The 23133-nt window shown below is 35.1% G+C and overlaps 1 protein-coding gene across 1 annotated transcript in view; it reads right to left on the bottom strand.

Moving 5' to 3' along the window:
- The window catches only part of HDAC9 (histone deacetylase 9), a 794698-nt gene that overhangs the window by 50618 nt on the left and 720947 nt on the right, over window positions 1-23133 (bottom strand). The window contains exon 23 of the mRNA XM_023544374.2: window positions 12982-13115. Coding sequence (XP_023400142.2) covers window positions 12982-13115 — 134 coding nt within the window. The remainder of the gene's footprint in view (window positions 1-12981; window positions 13116-23133) is intronic.

The raw sequence follows: 23133 nt of genomic DNA, 5'->3' as shown, positions 1-23133 counted from the left end.
ACTTTCAGCAAAGCAAGATTATGTCATTTGTATATCACAGAGTGTTAATATGCCTTCCTCCAATCCTGATGCCATGTTCTTTTTTATATAGTCCAGCTTCTCAGGTTATTTTCTCAGCATAGAGATTGAATAAGTAAGATGAAATGGTATAACCCTGACACATGCCTTTCCTGATTTTAAACCATGCAGTATCCTCTTGTTCTGTTCAAAGGATTGCCTCTTGATCTATGCACAGGTTTCTCATGAGCACAATTAAGTGTTCTGGAATTCCCATTCTTTGCAATGTTACCCATAATTTGTCATGATCCACACAGTCGAATGCCTTTGCATAGCCAATAAAATATAGGTAAACATCTTTCTGGTATTCTCTGCTTTCAGCCAAGATTCATCTGATATCAGCAATGATATCCCTCATTCCACATCCTCTTCTGAATCTGGCTTGAACTTCTGGCAGTTCCCTGTTGATGTACTGCTGCAGTAGCTTTTGAATGATCTTCAACAAAATTTTACTTGTGTGTGATATTAATGATATTGTTCAATAATTTCCGCATTCTGCTGGATCACCTTTCTTTGTAATGGGCACGCATATAGATGTCTTCCAGTTCCCATATACCTTTCACTCAGTTTTGATTACTTATTACATAAACACATTGTATTTTAAAATTTTTTATTTGCTACAGTTTATGATGGTTATATATTAATAGACATACAATTGATTTTTTAATTGACCTTGCTTCCATCAACCTTGTTAAATTTACATATTAATTCTGAGTGTTTAATTTACCAAATGCTTTTTAAACATCTACTGAAATGGCTTTATTATTATTGTCCTTCCTTCTTTAGTAGGGTGAATTACATTGAGTAATTCTGGAAAGTTAACACAACGTTACATGTCAGGGATAAATTCATTTTTGTTATGGTGATTTTTAGATATTAAGATGATAGTACTTTGTCTAGAGTTTTAACTTCTATGCTTATGAGCAAAATTTTCCTACAATATTCCTTTTGAGTTTTCATTATCAATGTTATTCTGACCACAAAAAATCAGTTGAGAAGTAGTCTTCCCTCCCCCACCCCCCACCCTCCTGCCTTTCTTCTAAAGGTGTTTGTTTAGTATTGGTATTATTTCTTCCTTACATTTTTATTAGAATCCACTGGTGGAACTATATTGGTCTGCTGTTTTCTCTTGGTTAATTTGGTATTAAAAATTCAATTTCCTAATTATTACAGCAGCCGGGAACCAAACCCACTGCTGCTAAGTCAATTCTGACTCATAGGGACCCTACAGGACAGAGTAGAACTGCCCCATAGGATTTCCAAGGCTGCAAATCTTTAAGGCAGAAGACTGCCACAGCCTTCTCCAGCGGAGCTGCTGGTGGGTTCAAGCTGTCGACCTTTCAGTTAGCAGCCAAGTGCTTTTAACCACTGTGCCACCAGAGCCCCTTTCATAATTATAGGATTATTCAAATAGTCTATCTTCTTAACTCAGTTTGCAAGGATGGACTTTTATAAGAATTTTTCCATTTCAAATAAATTTTCAATATTAAATTATTTTTATTATCCTCTTATAATCTTTTTTGTGTCATTAAAATGTATAATGGAGTCCCCTCATTCCAAATGCTGGTAACTTATGCTTTATTTTTGTTAATCAGTTCTATCCATTTTATTAGTTATTTCAAAGGACTAACCTTTGACTTTTTTGATTTGCTTCTTATTATATGTTTGTTTTCTATTTCATTTCTACTTTATCTCCGTTCTTAGACATTCTTTACTTTCTTTGTGTTTAATCTTTTAGGATGTATGTTTTTATCATTAATAGCAAGCTTACTTCTATCCTAATGTATACCTTTAAAGCTATATATCACACAAGTTTAGTATCCCAATTTTTCATAATCATGCCATTAAAATATTTTCTAATTTTCATTGTGCTTTCTTCTGTGACACACGAATTAGAATATATTTTGATATCTTCAAATGTATGAAATTTTATAATTATCTTTTAATATTGATTCCAGCTTAATTCCACTGTGGTAAGTGATTATACTCTGTATAGATGAAATTTACTGAGATTCTTTTTATGCCCCCCAAATATGGTGTATTTTTGAAAATGTTATAAGTGTCCTTAATGAGAATGGTATTCTGCAGTTATTGAGTATGGTTTAGTAATGTCAGTTAGGACAAGTTTATTAATCAGATGTTTAAATCTTCTATACCTCCTCCCCCCCACCCCCGCCCGCCGCCTTTATTGCCTTCTTCTTCTATCGGTTACTGAGAGGGATGCGTTAAAATTTGTCACCATGATTTGCCTATCTTTTCCCTATTTTTCCATGTGGTTCTTTCAATTTTTGCTTGATATGTTTTAAAGTTGCATTACTAGGTACATAGACTTTTAATTGTTTTATCTTATAGTTAACAGAATATTTTATCATTAGGAAGTATCACTTTTTCTATTTCCTCTTTTTTACCTTAAAGTCTACTTTATCTGATATTAATATAGCCATACCAGCTTTCCTTCAGTTAGTTTTTGTAGCTTAATTTTTTCCATTTTTTTATGTTCAAACTTTATATTACAGAAAGTGTCTCTTTACATGGCATTTTTAATTACAATGTGATAATCTTTGTCTTTTATTGGTGGGCTAAATCCATTGATATGCATTTTGTGGCACTGGATATGTCGATTCTAACATTTTATATGGAAATGCGGAGGGCCAAATGTAGCAAAGATGGTCTTGAAAAATAAAAACAAACTGGATGATTTGTTTTAGCAGGTCTAAAAGACAGTCTGATAACGTCCCAAGAATAGACAAAAAGGCCTGTGGAATAGAATATTCTTCACGTATATTAAAAGTTAGCACTGCCAAACCATGGGAATGGGTGGTTTTTCAATAAATGGTTCTGGGCCAACTCTTTATCTACATTAAAATCAAACAAACAAACAAAAAAACAACTTCGCCTCTACCTCATGTCATGTGCAATTCTACTCCTGAAGACCGTGGATCTATATCTTAATGTCAAAAATAAAGTTTTTAGAAGATAATAACCAAAACCAAACACATTGCTACTGAGTCGATTCCGACTCATAGCAACCTTATGCGACAGAGTAGAACTGCCCAGTAGGGTTTCCAGGGAGCACCTGGTAGATTCAAACTGCCGACCCTTTGGTTAGCAGCCATAGCACTTAACCACTATTCCACCAGGGTTTCCTAGAAAAGAATAGGAAAATATTGATATTTTTATGACTGTCAGGATACTGAAAGATTACTTAAAGAGACTACAAAAAGTGCTAATCATAAAGGAAAATATTTGATAAATTGTACTGCATTAAAAAACAAACAAAAAACTTCTGTTTATCAATAGAGACCGTTAAGAGGGCAAAAAGACAACCAAAGGAGTGGCATAAAATGGTTAAATATGACCAATAATAGGCTCCAATCTAAAATCTACAAAAACTGTTCAAATCAATGAGAAAAATGACAAAAAATCTGAAAATCGACAAAAGACTTGAATAGGCACTTCACAAAAGGGAATATACAGATGACTAATAAACAAACAATTGATTCACCTCATTAGTATTCTGGCAAATTAAAATGATGATGATATACTATTACACACTCAACAGAATGACTAAAATTTGAAAAGATAGATAATACCAAGTGTTGGAAATGGTCTGGAATGATGGGAACAATCATGTGTTCCTAGTAGGATTATAAATTGGAGCAACCATATGGAAAAGTTTACTATTACCTATGAAGATTGATCACATGCATATTCTGTGACCCAGAAATACCACTCTGAGATATATACTCAGCAGAAATGTATATACAAATGACCAAGAGATGTGTATAAAATGACCAGCACAGAATAACCCTACAGCTGTAAAAATTTCCTATGTCCATCAAGAGTGGAAGAGATAAATAAATTATGGCATTTTGACAGAAATTCTTTTTACGGAGTGGAATACTATATAACAACGAAAATGAATGAACTATAGCTAGCTGCAACAACATGGATGAATCTCAGAAACTGAACACTGAGCAAAGACATTAGACATAATAGAGTATAAAAAACAAAAAAATACATTGAAAACAGGCAAATTAAACAATAGTGTTAAAATCTGAAAAGTGATGACTTTCAGAAAACAGGCGATAATAATTGGTGAGGGAATATGGGGACTTTGGGAGTGGTGGCACCTTTTATTTCTTCACCTCTTGATGGTTACATATGTTCTACCTTTGTGAAAGTGCATTCATTGTACGTTCACTTTTTGTGCAGTTTTTTGTGTGTGTATTATATTTTACAATTAAAACCACTTTAAAAATGGAGTCAGCTCGCTGATACAAAAGAATAGGGAAACAAAGTCTGGCTCTTTTCATTATATAGTTGTGTCTCTAAGAAAAAAAGATGATGATTGGTTTTGCAGCAAGGAAAACAACTTATATTCTTTGATACAGGCCACAAATTTTACAAAGGGAACTGAAAGTCTCCCTACAACATGCATAGCAAACCAGACAAAATGCAGAAAGAGTTAAGTTGTCAGGCTGAAAGAGGTTGTGGAACTTTGGAAGAATATGATGCTTGAGAAGAAGACGACAAGGGAAGTGGAATGAGATAGAGATCTGACCCTCCCTGCTGATGAACTATCATCAATTCCCTAGTGAGAGAGGATCGGTGGTTAAAACTCAACCCTCATTTAAATAATTATCTTAGAAATGACTACAATTAGTTGTATACGTTTAATTTGATTGCTTAAGTAAATCTGGATATGATTTTATCCTTATTGTGATTCATGAGTCATTCTAAAATAACCTCCTTTTTTTGTTTGAAGTTTCACATTAAGAACCCTGACCAAAGAGATTGAAAAAAATATTTAAATCAGGGTGGATTCTATTGACAATAGAGTTACACTAACAGACTCTTAAGATTATTCAGATTCAGTCTGGCTGTATCCAACCTACAAGGGGAGGAGAAAGAGTGACATCAACTCAGCAGTAAAGAAACATCTCTGACCCAGAGGAATGATACAAACCTAAGAATTCTTACGAGAGTATCAGGAAGACCAAGAATGGCATTCAGGTCACATGAAATACAGTAGGAATTCCTCATATTAGATAAAAATGACCAGTGGGCTAGAATCTGAGATTATTATTGTGGCTATTGTTCTATTAATTGAACATTACTTTGGCTATTTTTCAGTTAGTTGAGCTTTATCCAAAGTTCTCATGGCTTGAAGAAATGTAGGCTATACGATATATCAGCCAATGAATAAAACGAGGAAGACGATGAATAAATGCTTCTATTCCCTACCCAACCCACATAATATCCATGGCACTAAACTATGAAAAATTTGGATTTAATGACATAGTTAAACATCTACAGCAATAGTCAGCTAAATAATTTAGAATAAACTTAAAGCTAAAAAGAAGGCATAGTGACCTAGTGAAAAGAGGACACGGAATGAAATTCGGTAATTCAGATTTTCAATATTTTTGCTTAGTCCCTGAAGCAAGATTGTAGATATACAGTCACTCTTTATCTGTGATTTTCCAATATGCTATGTATAGTTTAGACATCAATTGTTATACAGAGAAGGTTTAGTTCACATTATATACCAAAATCTCATTATTTACCTGTTCCTATTTTAGCAAGGAAACCCTGGTGGCATAGTGTTAAGAGCAATGACTGCTAACCAAAAGATCGGCAGCTCAAATCCACCAGGCACTCTTTGGAAACCATATGGGGCAGTTCTACTCTGTCCTATAGGGTCGTTGTGAGTCGGAATCGACTCGAAAGCAACGGCTTTGTTTTTTCTTTGTTTTTGTTTTAGCAAGTAAGTTTAAATTTGAGTGTTATATTTTCTAAATCTTCATTTCTTTTTTTTTTTTTTTTGATCACTGGTGTTCTATTCCTCGTTTGTTTTTCTATTTCCCCTTCCCTTAACCTGCTAATTTTCATGATTTCAAAATGTTTATTTCTTAATTTTTTTGTTTGTTTATTTCACGAAAAAGATTCTGTGCTTAGTCTTTTCCAAATGTTGATTTTCCTACTAGGAAGATCTATTTCACATCAGGTAACAGTGGTGTTCTGGTCAATGTTTAACAACTGGATGTGCAAGAAATAAGAGCTCTGATTTGCCGATTTTCATGGCGTAAATACTTCCATCATGGCCTATTTCAAACTACTAATGTGATGTCACTAAACTCAGATTTGAGAAGAGATGCACACAGCTGGATCTCACAAGCCAGTTAGAGCCAGCTATAGCCTATCACTAATAGAGTATAATTTTGTTTATTGGTAATCTAGGCAAAGTTATTCCTAATTATTATTTCCTTAACAAGTTCTTGTTTTCTTGTGTGAATTTCTGCCTTCTCCCATAATCATATACTGTGTTGTTGTTGCTCTTTTCTCCAAGTCATGGGGCTCTTTTGTTCAAAGCTTCCATGTTTTTCACAGAAATTCTGATCCTTTATGCTGTTTCCATTCTCCTGATCCAGCCTCATTTTTGACTTTTAGTCCACTCAACATAGCCTCTCCTCTATCAAAAACAAACACAAAGAAACACCCATACCACAACCACCCACAAATCCAAGGAGTTTTAATGTCTTTATCCATGCATTTTACATTATATGGTGCTGTGGATTGAATTGTGCCTCCCCCCACCGCCACCCCCCCCCGGCCAAAAAAAAAAATATGCATTGAAGTCCTGGCCACTGAACCTGTGGATGTGATCCTGTTTTGAAATAGAATTTTCTTTTGTTGTGTTAATGAGGGTCCTAACCTAATCACTTCCAAATTACAAAAAGAGCAGAACAGACACAGAGATACATACACTGTGGAGAGGAAGACAGATGATAGAGACAGATGCATCTATCACCCAGGAACATATCTTAAGGACTGCTAACAGCTCATAGAAGCTGAAAGAGACAAGAAAGGACCTCTTCCTGTAGCCATGCCCTGAATTTGAACTTCTAGCCTCCTGAACTGTGAGAAAATCAATTTTTGCTCTTTAAAGCCAAATTGTCGTATTTGTGTTACGGCAGCACTAGTTAAGTAGGACACATGATAAATCCTTTCTTTTGATTTTAGCTTGTCAAAATCTCACTTTTTATTCAAAACCAAGGTTAAATATCACTTCCTTTATTAAAACCTTTTTCCCATTCCTATAGTTAAGAACAAAGGGTGCTATTTTGCATTCCCAAAGCACTTTGTTTAAATTCATTTTACTTTTACATGTATTTGAACTTCTTAGTACAAAATAGATGCTCAGTAAAAGACTATCAAATGAATTGATGAGTAAATTAATGAGGTAACATGTTTATTTCACCATTGAAAACAAATGCTTTCTTCTTTTTATTGGTAACCAAAACCTATGAAGTGTTCAGATTCTCAGTCCATCTTTCTTTTAATATCTTCTGAAATACTAAAAGACAAATGATACAGAAGGATCTGACTCATGGAGTTTTGAATTACCCAGATAACCTCCACTTCATTTGGCATTTCCTGAAGCAGATAAACAAAACAAAACAAACCCAAAATCAGTTTGGTTCTCAGAGTACCTGCTTCTCATAAGCCTTGTCAGATATAAAAATGGAACATCACTGGCCACGTCTACACTGGAAAGTATCTTCAAATAATAACTTTCCAAAACATCTGTGATCTCTTTAGATTATCCATACATTCTCTTTCAGAATGTGGAGAGTTTTCAAAGTCTAAGAGAAGACCATAGAAAAATATTATTTTGACATATAATACATTTCTCCTGTATTCGGTTCTCGTTTCCTCTACTCATGAATTGCAACTATTTGGTAGCTTGTAAGCTTTCCCAGATTCACACCAATTCCCCAGTGGAGTAAACCTCAGCCATACATAATCTAAAGGATAAAAAAGATGGAAAAACGACTTCCCCATTCAAACTCTAATACAAACAAACCCCTGATGAGCAACTTGGACAACAACATCTCAAGACTTCACCTCAGGGGTGGTTGTCAACACTTAACTCAGATCAATTCAAGAGACTTCTTTCAGCAGCTTTAGAGCAAAAAGTCATTTTAGAAAGATTATCAACAAACACAATTGCTAAGTTCAGCCACCGCTTCTGAAATCCAAGTCAAATGAAAGCAGCTGAGCCTACTCAACAGGTGGTAACAGAGTCATTACAAAGAAAAGATGAGAAGAGGGAGAGAGGGAGGGGGAGAGAGGGGGGAAGAGAGAGAGAAAGAGGGAAATATAAAGGAAGGAAGGAAGGAAGAGTGGGAGGGAGGAAGAGAGGGAGGGCGGAAAGGAGGAAAAGAAGGAAGGAAGGAAGGAAGGAAGGAAGGAAGGAAGGAAGGAAGGAAGGAAGGAAGGAAGGAAGGAAGGAAGGAAGGAAGGAAGGAAAGAAGGAAGGAAGGAAGGAAGGAAAAAGCCAAACCTTAAAGAGATTGTGGGAGATTAATAAAAAACGAGCTATTCAATCCAAATTAAAGTGCTGAGCTTTTAGTACCAGAGGCTGTGGCATCATCTCAACAGTTTCCAGGTCTATGGCAATTTGTTTTTTTCTCTAACAAGCTTAAAACTGTCTTATTCTGTTTTGACAGGTGGCCTTTTAATGGCCACGTTCTCAACTCACTACCCAAGAATACTATTACTACACATCCTTTCCTTGCTTCTACCTGCCTCAAGGTTTTCAATGTTTTCATTTGAGATTCCATAGGAGTGTCAAGCTCTAAAGCTTTTCTCACATCTTGGGAAGGTGTCTTTCAGAGGAAGCAGCCCAGGGTGCTTCTAATTGGCTTTGCCTAACAGTAGGCAAATTTATCCTTAAAACAACTCTGACATTGTTTGCCAACCAACACAAATACAGATTACCAAATTCAGGTTCTCTGGGAACCTCACAGATGTTGCAGCTCCTAATTCTAAAAACTATTGGTTATTCAGAGCCCTGATGGCATAGTGGTTAAGAGCTTGGCTGCTAACCAAAAAGATGAGAAGTTCAAATCTACCAGGCACTCCTTGGAAACCCTACGGAGCAGTTCTACTCTGTCCTATATGGTCACTATGAGTTGGAATGGACTGAACAGCAACAGATTTATTGGCTATTCACATAAGTATCCCTGGTATATTTCCAGGGAGCCTAATGATCTTCCCATTTAGATAGTCACTTTAACTTCTTGTAAACCCCAAGCTGTTGTGCCAGTGCTTCAGTGAAGAAGTTCAAGAATATTCATCACGCACTGATTGTACTGATAAATCTAAGTTTTGAACTTTGCCAAGAGTAAGAAAAAAATGGACTTCTGGTTTGTCTTCAAAATCAGTTGCCTCTAGGAATTTCCTGTACCATGCTCAAATTAGCTTTAATCCAATAGTATATTATTTTGACTGACCCTGTGCATATTTCTTAAAAGAATAGTTAAGAGATGTTTCGCTAACTAGATCACATTCATGATTTAAAAAAGAAAAATGAGAAAGAAGAAAATGCCTGTTTTGGGTACAGCACTCAGATAATTTACTTTTTAAAAAATCAATTTTTTTTTTGTGGTACCCATCTTTATATCTGCACTGAGATATGTAGCCAGGAGTTCCTGCTGATTTTACAATTCCTTTGGGTTATGTAATACATATTATTCTGCTGATAATAAGCCATATGAAGCAGCATTTTGCAGTATTGACATGGCCTGGCCAAGAACAACAAGGGAAAGAAATAGCATTCAAAAAAATGGCAAAATGTTTATGAATTCTAATCCTCTGCACATGAATAAATACATCTGACAAAGTGCAGAGACCCTCAAAAAGGCCATTCTTGACCTTCCTAATTTGAGTTCAATTGCATGTTCAATGTTGAGAAGCCAAAGTAGGTCCTGCCAATGTTTTAAGCTCAAGCTTTACTACATTTTGTTATTTGTAAAAGTGAAGTCCTAGATAATAAGTTATAATTGCCCTATTAATCACTTGAAAAGGGGACTTGGGGGGAAGTTGGGATTTGAAATTGAAATAATTGGTATCTGAAAGACGTCCTTTTTTATTTTCTTACCTAAAACTTACCACGTAAAACTACTGTGAAAACTGCATGCATTCATTTTTTTAAATGGTGAAGTACATGCAATATTGTTTTTCCTAAAGGAATGAAATTTAAAACTTCAATGGAGTTATGCCATTAGTCATGATGACCTCTGAGCTGGAAAAAAAATACAGAAAATCAGGCCTTGGATTATAAATTATATTGTCAATGAAAGTGAGGAGAACTCTGTTTCTTGAGTTGTTTTAAGTATTACATTTTCATTTCCTTTTAAAAAATGAATTATAATGTACAACACACTTGTATTTTTCATTAAAAAATGTTTCTCTTAACTCTGTTCCTCAATGTACTGATAGGCTGACACATCAAAATTTACCTTTTGAAGTTCAGTGTACCATATCCATTTGTTATCCTTAAAGTATTTTGTGGGAATTCTATATTGTTGTTTATACCCGAAGAGTTCTCAGTGGAAAAAAAAAAACATACAGAAAGGTATAAATTATTTAAATCTCTCTTCCTTTAGTTCATGATGAACAACTTTTAGGTTGTGCTTATATGATTGAAGATAGCCAACCAAAAGAGACGAGATGGTATATGAATAACTATATCAGATGTACTATAAGGCATCCAGACAATTAAAATCCATTAAATAGTCAATATAGCCAAAAATAATAATCTCAGCTTTCACTTACTGGAATTTTTAGCAATCTATACACCCACATGAGCATGTTTATGATATTGACCAATGATAACTTTATCCCTTCCTCTATTTCAGGCCAGGTTTATCTAAGAATGTAGAAAAAAGGCACAGTTTTCAAACTTTAATTCAGGTGATGTCCTTCTAATGTCACAATTGCTCTATAAAAGCAGTCTATTTGATTTCTGGAACTGCCCACAGACCCCACCCCTCAAATGAAGGACATACAGACACATCCATTTTGCTTTTTAGTATACTCAGATAGATAAATTACGAAAAGCATGTTACTCCATACAAATGACTTGAATCTGTTCTGAAGTATATTCATCTCTTAAAGAAAGAAACCACAAGAGAAATTACTCTATCCTCATTGGAAATCCTCCCTTGGAAGAAGAGAGTTGGATCAAGTGCAGAGATTACAAGAGCACAGAGACAGATTCGCATTTGAATGAGTGTGCTCAAAAAGAGCCAGTGAAATCCGTAATTTCCTTCCACATAGCTGGAAAAGTAGTTGGCTTTCGCAGCCGGGTAGCATTTCTTTTTGGACAGATCAATCATCCACGGAGCCACAATCCACAACCTACTGTGATTTTCTGCACATCTGGCATAAGCCTTTATAGTGCAAATATTAAAATCAGTCTTGCTTCCCTAAAATGTTTCTATTTGCTATCGTTATTGGGTGCCAGTGAGTACATTCAGAGTCATAGTGACCTCATATGACAGAGTAGAACTGCCTAATAGGGTTTTCTTGGCTGTAATCTTTAACAGAAGCAGATTGCCAGGTCTTTCTGTCTGAGAATTGCTGCCTCGGAGTTGCCAGGTCTTTCTGCCTCAGAGTGAGTTTGAACTGTCAACCTTCAGTTAGCAGCTGAGTGCTTAACCACTAGGCTCTTTAAAACGTTTCTACACTTAAAATCAAGTAATTTGACAATATTGACTACATAAAAAAAATTTTGTCTGGTATACAAACCGCCCAACACTAACTGATAAGATATACAACAGGATAAAGTACTTGAGCAGTGTTTGAGTTTTCTCACTTATTTTTTTTCAATTAAAAATATACATATTATTTCAATAAATATGGCAAAAAATAATTTTGAAACACCATAAATCTGTAAGACAATGATGATGCTAAAAGCTATGTGCTCAATGTACAGAAGAAAAAGTTCTTTTTCTTTTGAAAATACTGGAAAGGCATGAAACCCACTGCCATCGAGTCAATTCTGACTCATAGCAACTCTATAGAACAAAGTAGAACTGCCCCATAGGGTTTCCAAGGCTGTAATCTTTACAAAAGCAGACTGCTACATCTTTCTCCCACAGAACAGCTGGTGGGTTTGAACTGCTGACCTTTCGGTTGGCAGCTGAGCTCTTAACCATTGCACTAGCAGGGCTTCTTAGAAATGCATGAGTTACTGTCAAAAACACAATATAAATGATAGATTTTGAAATGATTTTGTAAATGTTTATTTAATAAGCAAAGTCATTTCAAGTTCATGAAAGAAAGGCAAAATATATTTAATAGTCATCAACACTGCAATATATTCATTAGCAAATTAAATGAATTGATAATATGAACACATACAAACTGAAATATTTGCCTAACTGCAATTAATAGGTCCAAAAGCTTATCATGATCTGGAAGCGAATTTCATGGCAATTTGATCTCAAGTCTGCAGAGTGGTCAAAAATGTTTCAGTTTAGTTATGTGATGTGAAAGAAAAGAGGATGACCTATGGCCATTTAGATTCAAGTTCAAATCTTGGGTCTCATGCATGCTGGCTCTGTGGATTTCTCAACCTCTTTAAGACTCATTGTCACCATCTGTAAGATAGAAATATCTATCTCTTGGCCTTGAGAATTCTTAAATGATGGCAGAAAAAGTGTTTTACCAATATTTTTAAAAAGTTCTTTTTTTCTGAACTATCACAGTCCTACAGGAAATCTCAAGAGAAATTCTTCCTTGAGTTTTATTCTTAATGTTTCATTACTCAGTGGTTGGGTCAGTAGACAAAGCACTCCTCTTTCCACGGGTTATCTTTACTCATTTGTTGAGCTCTTTCAATAATCTGATCGAGGGGAGTGTTGTGTGGATTCTGTAACTGGATGAAAGTCACAGCATATAAAATTAAAACATGTAAATTTCTCATATCTAAGGCTTGCATTATTTTTTAAAATGGTGAGAATGACAATTGTGCTTTCTGAGTACTTGAGTTTTAAAAAAATAAAAGGCACTGAACTACGCGTGTATACTTCCTTTACTCCTGCTTTTTTGTATTTTTAGTTTGTTTACCTCATTTCCTAGAAGAGCATTTACACAGGCTTCTGATGCATCGCAGATGGCTGTGAGATCATGTCCTCCTTCTAAAGCCAACACCACACGTCCATTAGCCAATGTCATCAATTGCTTCGTCAAATGACCAAAGCCTACCCATAAAACAAGAACAACATTTCCAAGTATTAAATCAAAAGAAAGTGACTACTAAAATCTAGTATTTATTTAGCATTTATTCTTTGTATATTCTTTCTCAGTACTTTCCATGTGCTAACTTATTTAATAAGATAACTCTATGGGTTAGTTCCTATTATTATCTGTATTTTACTGGGGAGAAAAACCAAAGCCCAAGGTCCAACAGCTAGGAATTATCACGTACGAGATTTGCAGTAATCAGCCTGGCTTTTCACTAGTACACAGAATTGCTTCCCTTAACACGGTCTATATGCATCTAGATGAAAAACTTGAATATTATTCAGCCAATGTTAATAAGGAGAACTATGCCATTCGTTTGTCATGTACTTCCTGTATCCCTCATATGCCTTTACTATATTATAGGAGGAAGTTTTCCACATATCACATCAAATTTAATTAGTACATTAGATTTTTTAGTGTTAATTTTTTTATTTTGTAAATATATATTTAACAAAACATTTGACATTTCACATGTACACTTCAGTGACATTATGTTCATCATATTGTTCAACCATAATTTTACTCATTCACAAATAATATCATCACCCTTAACGGAAAGCTCAGTATCCCCTAAAGATTGAATCCTTCTTTTTCTCTCCTGCCCACCTGCCCCTGGTAACTACTAATAAATTTGCATCTCTATACACTTGCCTATTTTAGATATTTCATACAAATGAGATTATGCAATATTTGTCCTTTTGTGACTGACTTATTTCACTCAGCCTAACAGTTTCAAGGTTCATCCATGTTGTAGCATGTATCAGGACTTTGTTTCTCTTTATGACTGTGTAATATTCCTTTGTATATATTACCACATTTTGTTTATCCATTCATCTGTTGATAGACATTTAGGCTGTTTCTACTTTTTGACTATTGTGAATAGTGCTGCAATGAACATTGATGTACAAGTATTTGTGTTCCTGCTTTCAATTATTTTACACCTAGGAGTAGAATTGCTGGGTCATATGGTAGCCATTCTTTTATTATGAAATAGTTGATAAATAAAACAAATATATAAACAGCTGTATACATTATAAAGTATAATTATGTAACAAAAACCTGGTCACTCACCTCCTAACTTAAGTAAAATAACATTAGAAGTAAATTAGCAATAGTCCTTTTTTTTTTTTTTTAAAGAAACCTACAGAATACAGTCGATAGAACTAAAGGAAAGTTTATAAAACTGTCAAACAATGACAGTGCAAAACTAAAAGAAGTTGCTTCTCTTTGGAACAATGAAATAATATAATCATAATCCTTGGGATGTATTGAGATATTCACCTAATAAACTAGAACTGCCCAGGTTTTCAGTTTTGTCTGGAACTTAAAATTACCTGTAAATGGGGTGAGTTAATTTTCCTACCACCTTGAAGCACTTTAATGTTGATTCTATCCACTTAGCTACTATTTTGATGGAAATTAAAATAGTCATTTTACAATTATCTGATTTTTTTTTAAGTAATTGACCAAGAAAGGCTATTCTAAAGAAAATTAAAAAATAGGCCAGAACCTTTCAAGCATTTCAAGATTTCTCACTCATTCCTATCACTATGGACCTCATGATAGTATCAATAGTAATCCTTTAGATAGGTCATTTAAGAATGGAGCTGACCATATGAAAAACTACCATTTCACCTGATTACTATACAAAGAATTATATGGATCCAGAAAATGTGTAGTGCACAGTTCTGATCCCTAATGCTCAAAAAATCTTCTTTGCCTAAGTCCAGACAAATTGTACATGGTCAAAATTAATTGCACATAAGTGTTAGTTCTACTCCAAAAAAATATATAGGCAAGTACACATTTCTGCTAATCACATTGCTGTTTTCTCAACAGATTTTCCTATAACCTAAATCAGTGTTGTAGTGATAATTTAAAAAGATATAATAATGTATCAAGCCAGTAAATTATATCTTTCACACAGAAGGTTCCTAGCAATTGAGAATTTAATTATCTAAAGTCACTATTGAGCAGATAAAACCACGTGGATTAAAAAAAAGAAAAAAACATTGTGAGAAAACACCAAATCCTATTTAATTTCACCCTTTCCTCTAGGATTGAAAACGTTTCATAAAATACCAAATTTAGATGGGATAGTAAAAAGTGAAAACCCAAAAACGGCACTAGGTTACTAGGTAGTAAAAAGTGGAAGGAAGGAGTAGAATGAAGTTAATCTTTGATCTCTATCCAAATTCCTCTTTCTTTTACCTACAGGGTTTATTTCCATTCACATGTTACCCATGTGATCTCTGGAGTCAGGGATAGAAGCAGCTGAACTCTGATTTATGTGTGCACAAAACATCGAAGTAAAGAGACAAAATCTCCACAAGACTCATGCTCTCTTTTCCAGTTAAAGTTGAGTCCAACAAGAAATGTTTTAGTCCTGTTAACCTGCATTCCACTGAATCCACTGCTGCTGTGCAGTTTGGAAAGATTTGAAAAGCCAGGTATGGTTACCACTGTAAGGTAATTATTTTCTAGGACACATAACACAAGAGTTTCAGTGGGGTGTGTGTGTGTATGTATGTACACTATTTGATTATAGGTCATGTAACATGTTTTTAATACGTATGACCACCAGTTTTATATAACAGTTTGTACTTCTACGTCTACGAAAGATACCCATCCTACTTTATACGATGAACCTAAAGTAACCTGCATACCTGAAAAATTGTATCAGATACCCTAGATGGCAGTGTTTTTCTCAAGGGGGTTGGAGCACCCTAAGTGTGAGGGCTGATGGGAGGGTGATCAACAGAAAAATATCTAAACGGCATACTGCTTACGGGCTGAAGCAGTCACCAGATATGGGGCTGCAAATGGGTTCTTAAGATGTGTATATACCTTTAGTTTCTAAACTTTCAGGAGGTAGAGATGGGCACTGACGGGGGGACCTTGATACTTAGAGTAGCAAGATAGGCAAGCGACAGGCTCACGGTAGTGACTACTTACCAATCAGTATAGAAGTTTTAGCAATGAGTATAGCCATACTAAGCAGTCCCTGCTAACCAAAAGGTAGGAGGTTTCAGTCCACCCAAAAGCACCTCAGAAGAAAGGTCCGGACACATACTCCCAGAAAATCAGCCATCGAAAACCCTAGGGAGCAGGGTTCTATTTTGACATACTTGGGGTCACCATGAGTACGAATGGATTCCACAGCAATTGTTTTTTTATGGCCATACCGGTGCATACTGATTGAAAATCAGTCTTGGCAGTAACTCTTACTGCCTTCATTGACTACTAAAGAATCTCTAAAAGAGATTTTTTTTTCAAAGAGAGATTTGGCACCTTAAGCTCTTTTAAGGTAATATTTTAGGACGAGGCATTAACAAGCTAATAATAATAATAATGTAGAATCTTGTATGTAGCCTAGTTTTTTTTAAAAAGACTCTACCCAGCATCAAATTATGAGAAGGAAGCTACATCGTAACAAATCATTTCTCTTGATAATCAAACACAGCTGACCGGGTAACTGTCCACCAGGCATCACTGAAGAAGAGACTTGGAAGGGCATTTTCAGTTAGAAATCTTCTCTGTAGTTCCTTTGATTTACTAGAAGTACATTTAATTTCGTTCCTTCTGAAAAGAGTATTAAATAAGTTGCTAAATATGGTAGTAGTTTTAAATTATCAGTTGCAATTTGATTTCCTGATTCTCTACAGGGGTTTGTTTCTGCCTAAGAAGTTAGAGCATGTCAGCCTTTTCACTAGTTCAGAAAAGTTGTTTCAAGTGAAAAGTTTCTCTGAGAAGGCTCAAAGATTAAACCTTAGGTATGTATTTAAAGACTAAACCAATGAGCACAAAAGAATTCATCTTTTAAAATGGCATATCTCAAAAGCTTCACTCTAGCCTTTCCCAGATAGTTCCCAGAGAATATCAGTAGAGAAAGGAGATAATTCTAACTAGATTCACGTTAATTTGCATTTTAAAGTAACTATATAATTTTTTTTATATAAATGAATACATGTTCACTGTAGAAAGTTGGGACTATAATAATTAGAAAATGGAGAACAAAATAATAGTATAATATAGTGCAGCATAATAGTATATGATAATATATATTATGAATATAATAATAGATAATAATAAATAAATGATTGGTAAAATAATGATAGTATGAAAATACATAATAGAGTATATATTATATAAATATATTGTTTATTACGGTATAAATAAAAATAAAATAAATAATACATAAAATACTAATATATATAATAGTAATCAATCCAGAGTTTCACCAGAGATAGCTACTTTCAGTTTTGTGTATTTCATGCTTGTTTTGTGTGTATTTTTAAAATAAAAATCACATTATAATGCTTCATAAACTTACACTTACAACTATCAACACGGTAGAAATATTTTTCATGTCTTTTAAAGTATCATTTTAAATATATTAACATACTATTCAATTCTCTGTTTCTAGACATTTCACTTACAAATAGGCTTTTAATTTTAGATATAAGATTGCGAATAATATCCTTGTGTATGACCTAAGTGGCTGGTACATATACTAGCAATTAGCTGATTCCAGTGTTACTGTCTATTATTTTTAGGGTGGAAATAAGCTTACTCTTTATTGCTAACATTTTTTTTTTTTAACCAGATTAAACAGCAAAGCATTGAAAGGCAAAATAGGAACAAAGTGCAGTCAAACCTTTATAAACTATTCTTTTAGAACTTATGTGTGTTTGGCGATGCATGATGTGGATAACTGAATGAAGGCATAATCTCCAAGATACTACCAAAATGACTATTTCTATTATGAAATAGCAAATAGTGTAGTGGGACTGTCTATGAAAGACAAAACTGAGGAATTCTGCAATAGGTTGAAAAGTGGATTCTCTCCAACCTATTGGAGAGAATATAGGTGCCATTGCTATCCTGCCATCCTGTAGCTCAGACGCTAGGACCAACTATCAGAGAAGGGTACCCCAGTCATGATTCATTTCGTTAATGAAGAAATACAGACACAAATCATTTTACCTTTAATGAAAAATCTCTTAACTTTGCTGAGGTCAGTTTTCTGTTCACTGTAAGTCTTTCCCCACTATTATTTTCATTCATTTTGAAGGAAGCTTCAAGTAAAACAGCAGAAATGATGTGGCCATTCAGCAGAGGTAATGGACTGAAAGTCAGCAGGAGTGACAGGCTTTTTTGAAATATTAACTCTTGATGTCTTACAATGACCTTATCACTTTTATAACTCAGATGTTGCCAAAAAGCATCAGCAACAATTTACTCATTTTTCACCTTATTTGAACTTCAGATTCATTTCATTTGTGAAGACTTCCTTGCATATATTTGATGCATTGTTTTTATTGTTAGATGCCGTCCAGTCAGTTTCAACTCATAATGACCCTATGTACAACAGAAGGAAAGGCCGCCCAGTCCTGCGCCATCCTCACAATCCTTGCTGTTTCAGCCTATTGTTGCAGCCACTGTGTCAATCCATCTCCATGAGGGTCTTCCTCTTTTACGCTGACCCTCTACTTTACTAAGCATGATGTCCTTCTCCAGGGACTGGTCCCCCCTGATAACATGTCCAAAGTAAATATAAGATTTAATTTTGCACAACAGCTGAAGTATTTTTTATTATTATATCCAGAAAGGATCACTGAAGAATGCATGCAGAATGAAGTATAATTACAAAAATGGTAGCCATTTTACTCCCTGTAGCCATCAACGTTAAGTTTTCCATGTTGTTCTTGAAAATGTAGGCACACTGAAATTGAGAGAGAATTTTGGGTAGCATGTGGCAGTCTCATGTATTGTGAGGCTCTCCAGCAGGACTTCAAAGCAGAACCTGATTGTTGCAGATGGGAAGAATGCTTTCCACAGAAATACCTTTTAAGACTCACGGTGCTGTAATTCATATGTTAGGCACTTGTGATTGGTTCCTGATGATGTTGGGATCACTGAACTCACAAAACCATTGTTGCTACCATAAAATCCTTTCATCTGTAGCCAAAAAGGTTTATTTCATGCAAATGAAAAATTTTCATTAAAGTATCACCTTAATATGGAAAAGATATATATCATGTTTAAAATGTAAATTTAAGAATATATTCTGAAGATTCATTTCATGTTAAGATCTGTACTTATTTGATGTCCCAGGACTCTTTCCAAGTTCATTGAAACCGGAAATCAATTTTAGAAGAAATATGGAGATTATTATCATTAAGTCTTTCAGTTGGCTCATGCAAGCAGCCCTATAAATATTGCATATGTTTTAGAGAAGGCACTTTCAACCACAGTAAAAATCCTTTTACTGTTCTAGTCATTCATGCTCCAGGAGGTCAGCTTATATTCTCAGCACCTTTTGTAAGGAAATAATTATTCAGTTTATGTCCTAAACAAAGTCTGAGATAATAGAATACTCCAATGTCGTTATTTCTGAAAGGTGAAACTGAAAAACATTTATCCTCATGAATTCCTAAGAATAAAAATGGCAAGGAACGTTGACTGGGATTTTAACTGTACATCCATCCATTCATCCATTTACGATCCATCTACAACTTAATAATTTTTTGCTAAAAAACTAGTATGTGCCACAGTTTTAGATATATATCAGATACTTTAAACATTTGCGATACTTCAAACATTTGTGATACTTCAAACATGTACTATTGCCCACCCATATTTGAACCTGTTTTCTCACCTGTAAATATAACTGAAGATTATTTCATGTACTGCACAGAATTGATGTAATTATCTAATCATAAATAGCCATCTCAACAAAGTTATAAGTACCTCAAACAGATATTGACCCATAGCCTGTGCTCAGTATTTATTTTTATATAAAAGAATTGAATCATAGACTTTTAGATATAGAAATGAATTTAAAAATCATATATTCCAATCTGTTCATTTTAAGGATGAGGAAACATAGGACCAAAAATGTGAATTATCAAGGCAAACAGCTAACGGCAGAGCAGGGGTTAGAACCTAGATCTCCCAGTGAGTCAATTTCCCACCATTTTTTGCTACCAACTCATAGATCTGCGGTAATAATACTGCCCATATTTTTAGACATGATTTCAAGTTAAAAAGGAACAACTTTACAAAGACTTTCTAGACACCAAAGGGCTTTTAAAAACCATTGCTTTGGTGTGTTAAGTGTAAACAAGCCAAAAACATGCAAATTAAATTTCCTGAAAATACACAAGTATTAAACACTGACGAAAAAAGTCTCTAGAAAATGCTTTTGGACATCATAGGACCATTCCTTCCTGCCCCTCAAGAAAATTGTTTGTACCAAACCCCAACTGCAACTTGATTTGCCAATCTCTAGTTTTTACTGCTGTTTTCAATAATGCATCTAGCACATGGGATCTAATCTCTCATTGATGCTCATGCATAATTGGCCAAGTGGGATGGCACAGCATCAGGACAGACTCATACTAAGCAATGACGAGTCCATTACGGTAGTTTGCACTGCTCGAATTCAACCAATACTTACTGAGTACATACTCTGATAATAGCCAGGGAAACACAGGATGAGTAAGATATAGCTCCTGCTTCCAAGGAGCTAAAATAAAAGGGACATGTACCAGATAAAATATAACTCAGCATAGAGAAAGACAATTTTTATAAAATTCCTGAAATATTATAAAGCTTAACAGAAGGATGATATGGTATATGCCTGGAGGAAACTTGAAGGAAGATCAAGGAAGAAATACCCTTAAACAGTTGCAGTGTTATGAATTTGAAATCCTTTGTCTCAGCTTTCCATCTCTGACAAAAGAGTAGTAACGTTGTTGAGTTTAAATGAAACTATATATATATATTTGTGCTTTAAGTGAAAGTTTACAATTCAAGTCAGTTTCTCATACCTACACTTATACACACATTGTTATCTGACCATAGTTGCTCTCCCTACAATGTAACAGCACACTCCTTCTCTCCACCCTATATTTCCCTTGTCCATTCAACCAGCTCCTGTACCCCCTCCGCCTTCTCATCTCACCTCCAGACAGACGCTGCCCACATAGTCTCATGTGTCTACTTGAGCTAGGAAGCACACTCCTCATCAGTATCATTTTATGTCTTATAGTTCAGTCTAATCTTTGTCTGAAGAGTTGAGTTTGAAAATGGTTTTGGTTTTGGGCTAAAAGAGAGTCTGCCAGCCATGACCTTTGGGGTCCCTCCGATCCCAGACCATTAAGTCTGGTCTTTTTACTAGAATTTGAGGTCTGCATCCCACTTTTCTCCTGCTCCAGCAGGGATTCTCTGTTGTGTTCCCAGTCGGGGCAGTCATTGGTGGTAGCCAGACACCATCTAGTTCTTCCAGTCTCAGGCTGATGGAGTCTCTGGTTTATGCGGCCCTTTCTTTCTCTTGGGCTCATATTTTCCTTGTGTCTTTGGTGTTCTTCATTCTCCTTTGCTCCAGGTGGGTTGAGATCAATTGATGCATCTTAAATGGCTGCTTGCTAGCTTTTAAGTGGGATGTAGAATGTTTTCTTAATATACTTTGTTATGCCAACTGACCTAGATGTCCCCTGAAACCATGGTCCCCAGGCTGCTGCTCCCCGCCTCCCCCCCCCCCACTACTCTGGCCCCTGAAGTGTTTGGTTGTATTCAGGAAACCTCTTAGCTTTTGGATTAGTCTAGTTGTGCTGACTTCCCCTGTATTGTGTGTTGTCCTCCCCTTCACCTAAAATAATTCTTGTCTACTATCTAATTAGTGAATACCTCTCACCCTCCCTCCCCACCCTCGTAACCATCGAAGAATGTTTTCTTCTGTGTCTAAACCTTTTCTTAAGTTCTTATAATAGTGGTCTCATACAATATTTGCCCTTTTGCAACTGACAAATTTCACTCAGCATAATGCCTTCCAGATTCCTCCATGATATGAGATGTTTCACGGATTCATCATTGTTCTTTATCATATTCCATCATGTAAATATACCATAATTTGTTTATCCATTCATCTGTTGAGGGGCATCTTGGTTGTTTCCATGTTTTTGCTATTGTAAACAGTACTAAAATATCTATTTGTGTGAAGGCTCTTATTTCTCTAGGATATATTCCAAGAGATGGGATTGCTGGATTGTATGGTAGTTCTATTTCTAGCTTTCTAAGGAAGTGCCAAGTTGATTTTCAAAGTGGTTGTACCACTTTACATTCCCACCAGCAGTGTATAAGTGTTCCAGTCTCTCCACAACCTCTCCAACATTTATTATTTTGCATTTTTTGGATTAATGCCATCCTTGTTGGGGTGAGGTTGTATCTCACTGTAGTTTTGATTTGCATTTCTCTAATGGTTAATAATCATGAGCATTTCCTCATGTGTCTGTTAGCCTCCTGAATGTCTTCTTTGGTGAAGTGCCTGTTCATATCCTTTGCTCATTTTTTAATTGGGTTGCCTTTTTGTTGTGGCAGTTTTACAGTATCTTGTAGACTTTAGAGATTAGACGCTGATCAGATTTGACATAGCCAAATTTTTTTTCTGAGCCTGTAGGTTGTCTTTTTACTCTTTCGGTGAAGTCTTTGCATGAGCAAAAGTATCTAATTTTTAGGAGCTCTCAGTTATCTAGCTTCTCTTCTGGTGTGAAAAAAGTGTATTAAAAATGCATTCACCTAGCACGTGACACACAGTGAGTGTACTAACTTTTGCTTTCCAGCCCATAAACCTGATTTTTAAAACCCGTATTAGATAAACAGGCAATATTTATTTGTTTTTATTTTAGTAAATGTAGCTCTAGAATTACTCAATTTTGCTGCAATGGGATCATATATAATTTCAAAACAGCAAAGATCAAAAATGGAAAAGTGACCTCAGTGGATGGGAACTTATATTTCCAGACAATTCTGCTCTTTAAAACTCATCTCAAGAAGCTAAATTGCCAAAAATTGATTAATATTTTCAAATCTAGCACAAAGTTGGGTATAAGTAGGTGCTAAATACATGTTTACTGAAAGAATGAATAAATTTGGATTGAACATATTCTACTCAAGATTATTTGATTCCAT

Source organism: Loxodonta africana, chromosome 8 (assembly GCF_030014295.1).
Source record: "Loxodonta africana isolate mLoxAfr1 chromosome 8, mLoxAfr1.hap2, whole genome shotgun sequence".
NCBI lineage: Eukaryota > Metazoa > Chordata > Mammalia > Proboscidea > Elephantidae > Loxodonta > Loxodonta africana.
Note: the sequence above shows the minus strand (reverse complement) of the source record. Positions and strands in the feature narration are given on the sequence as shown.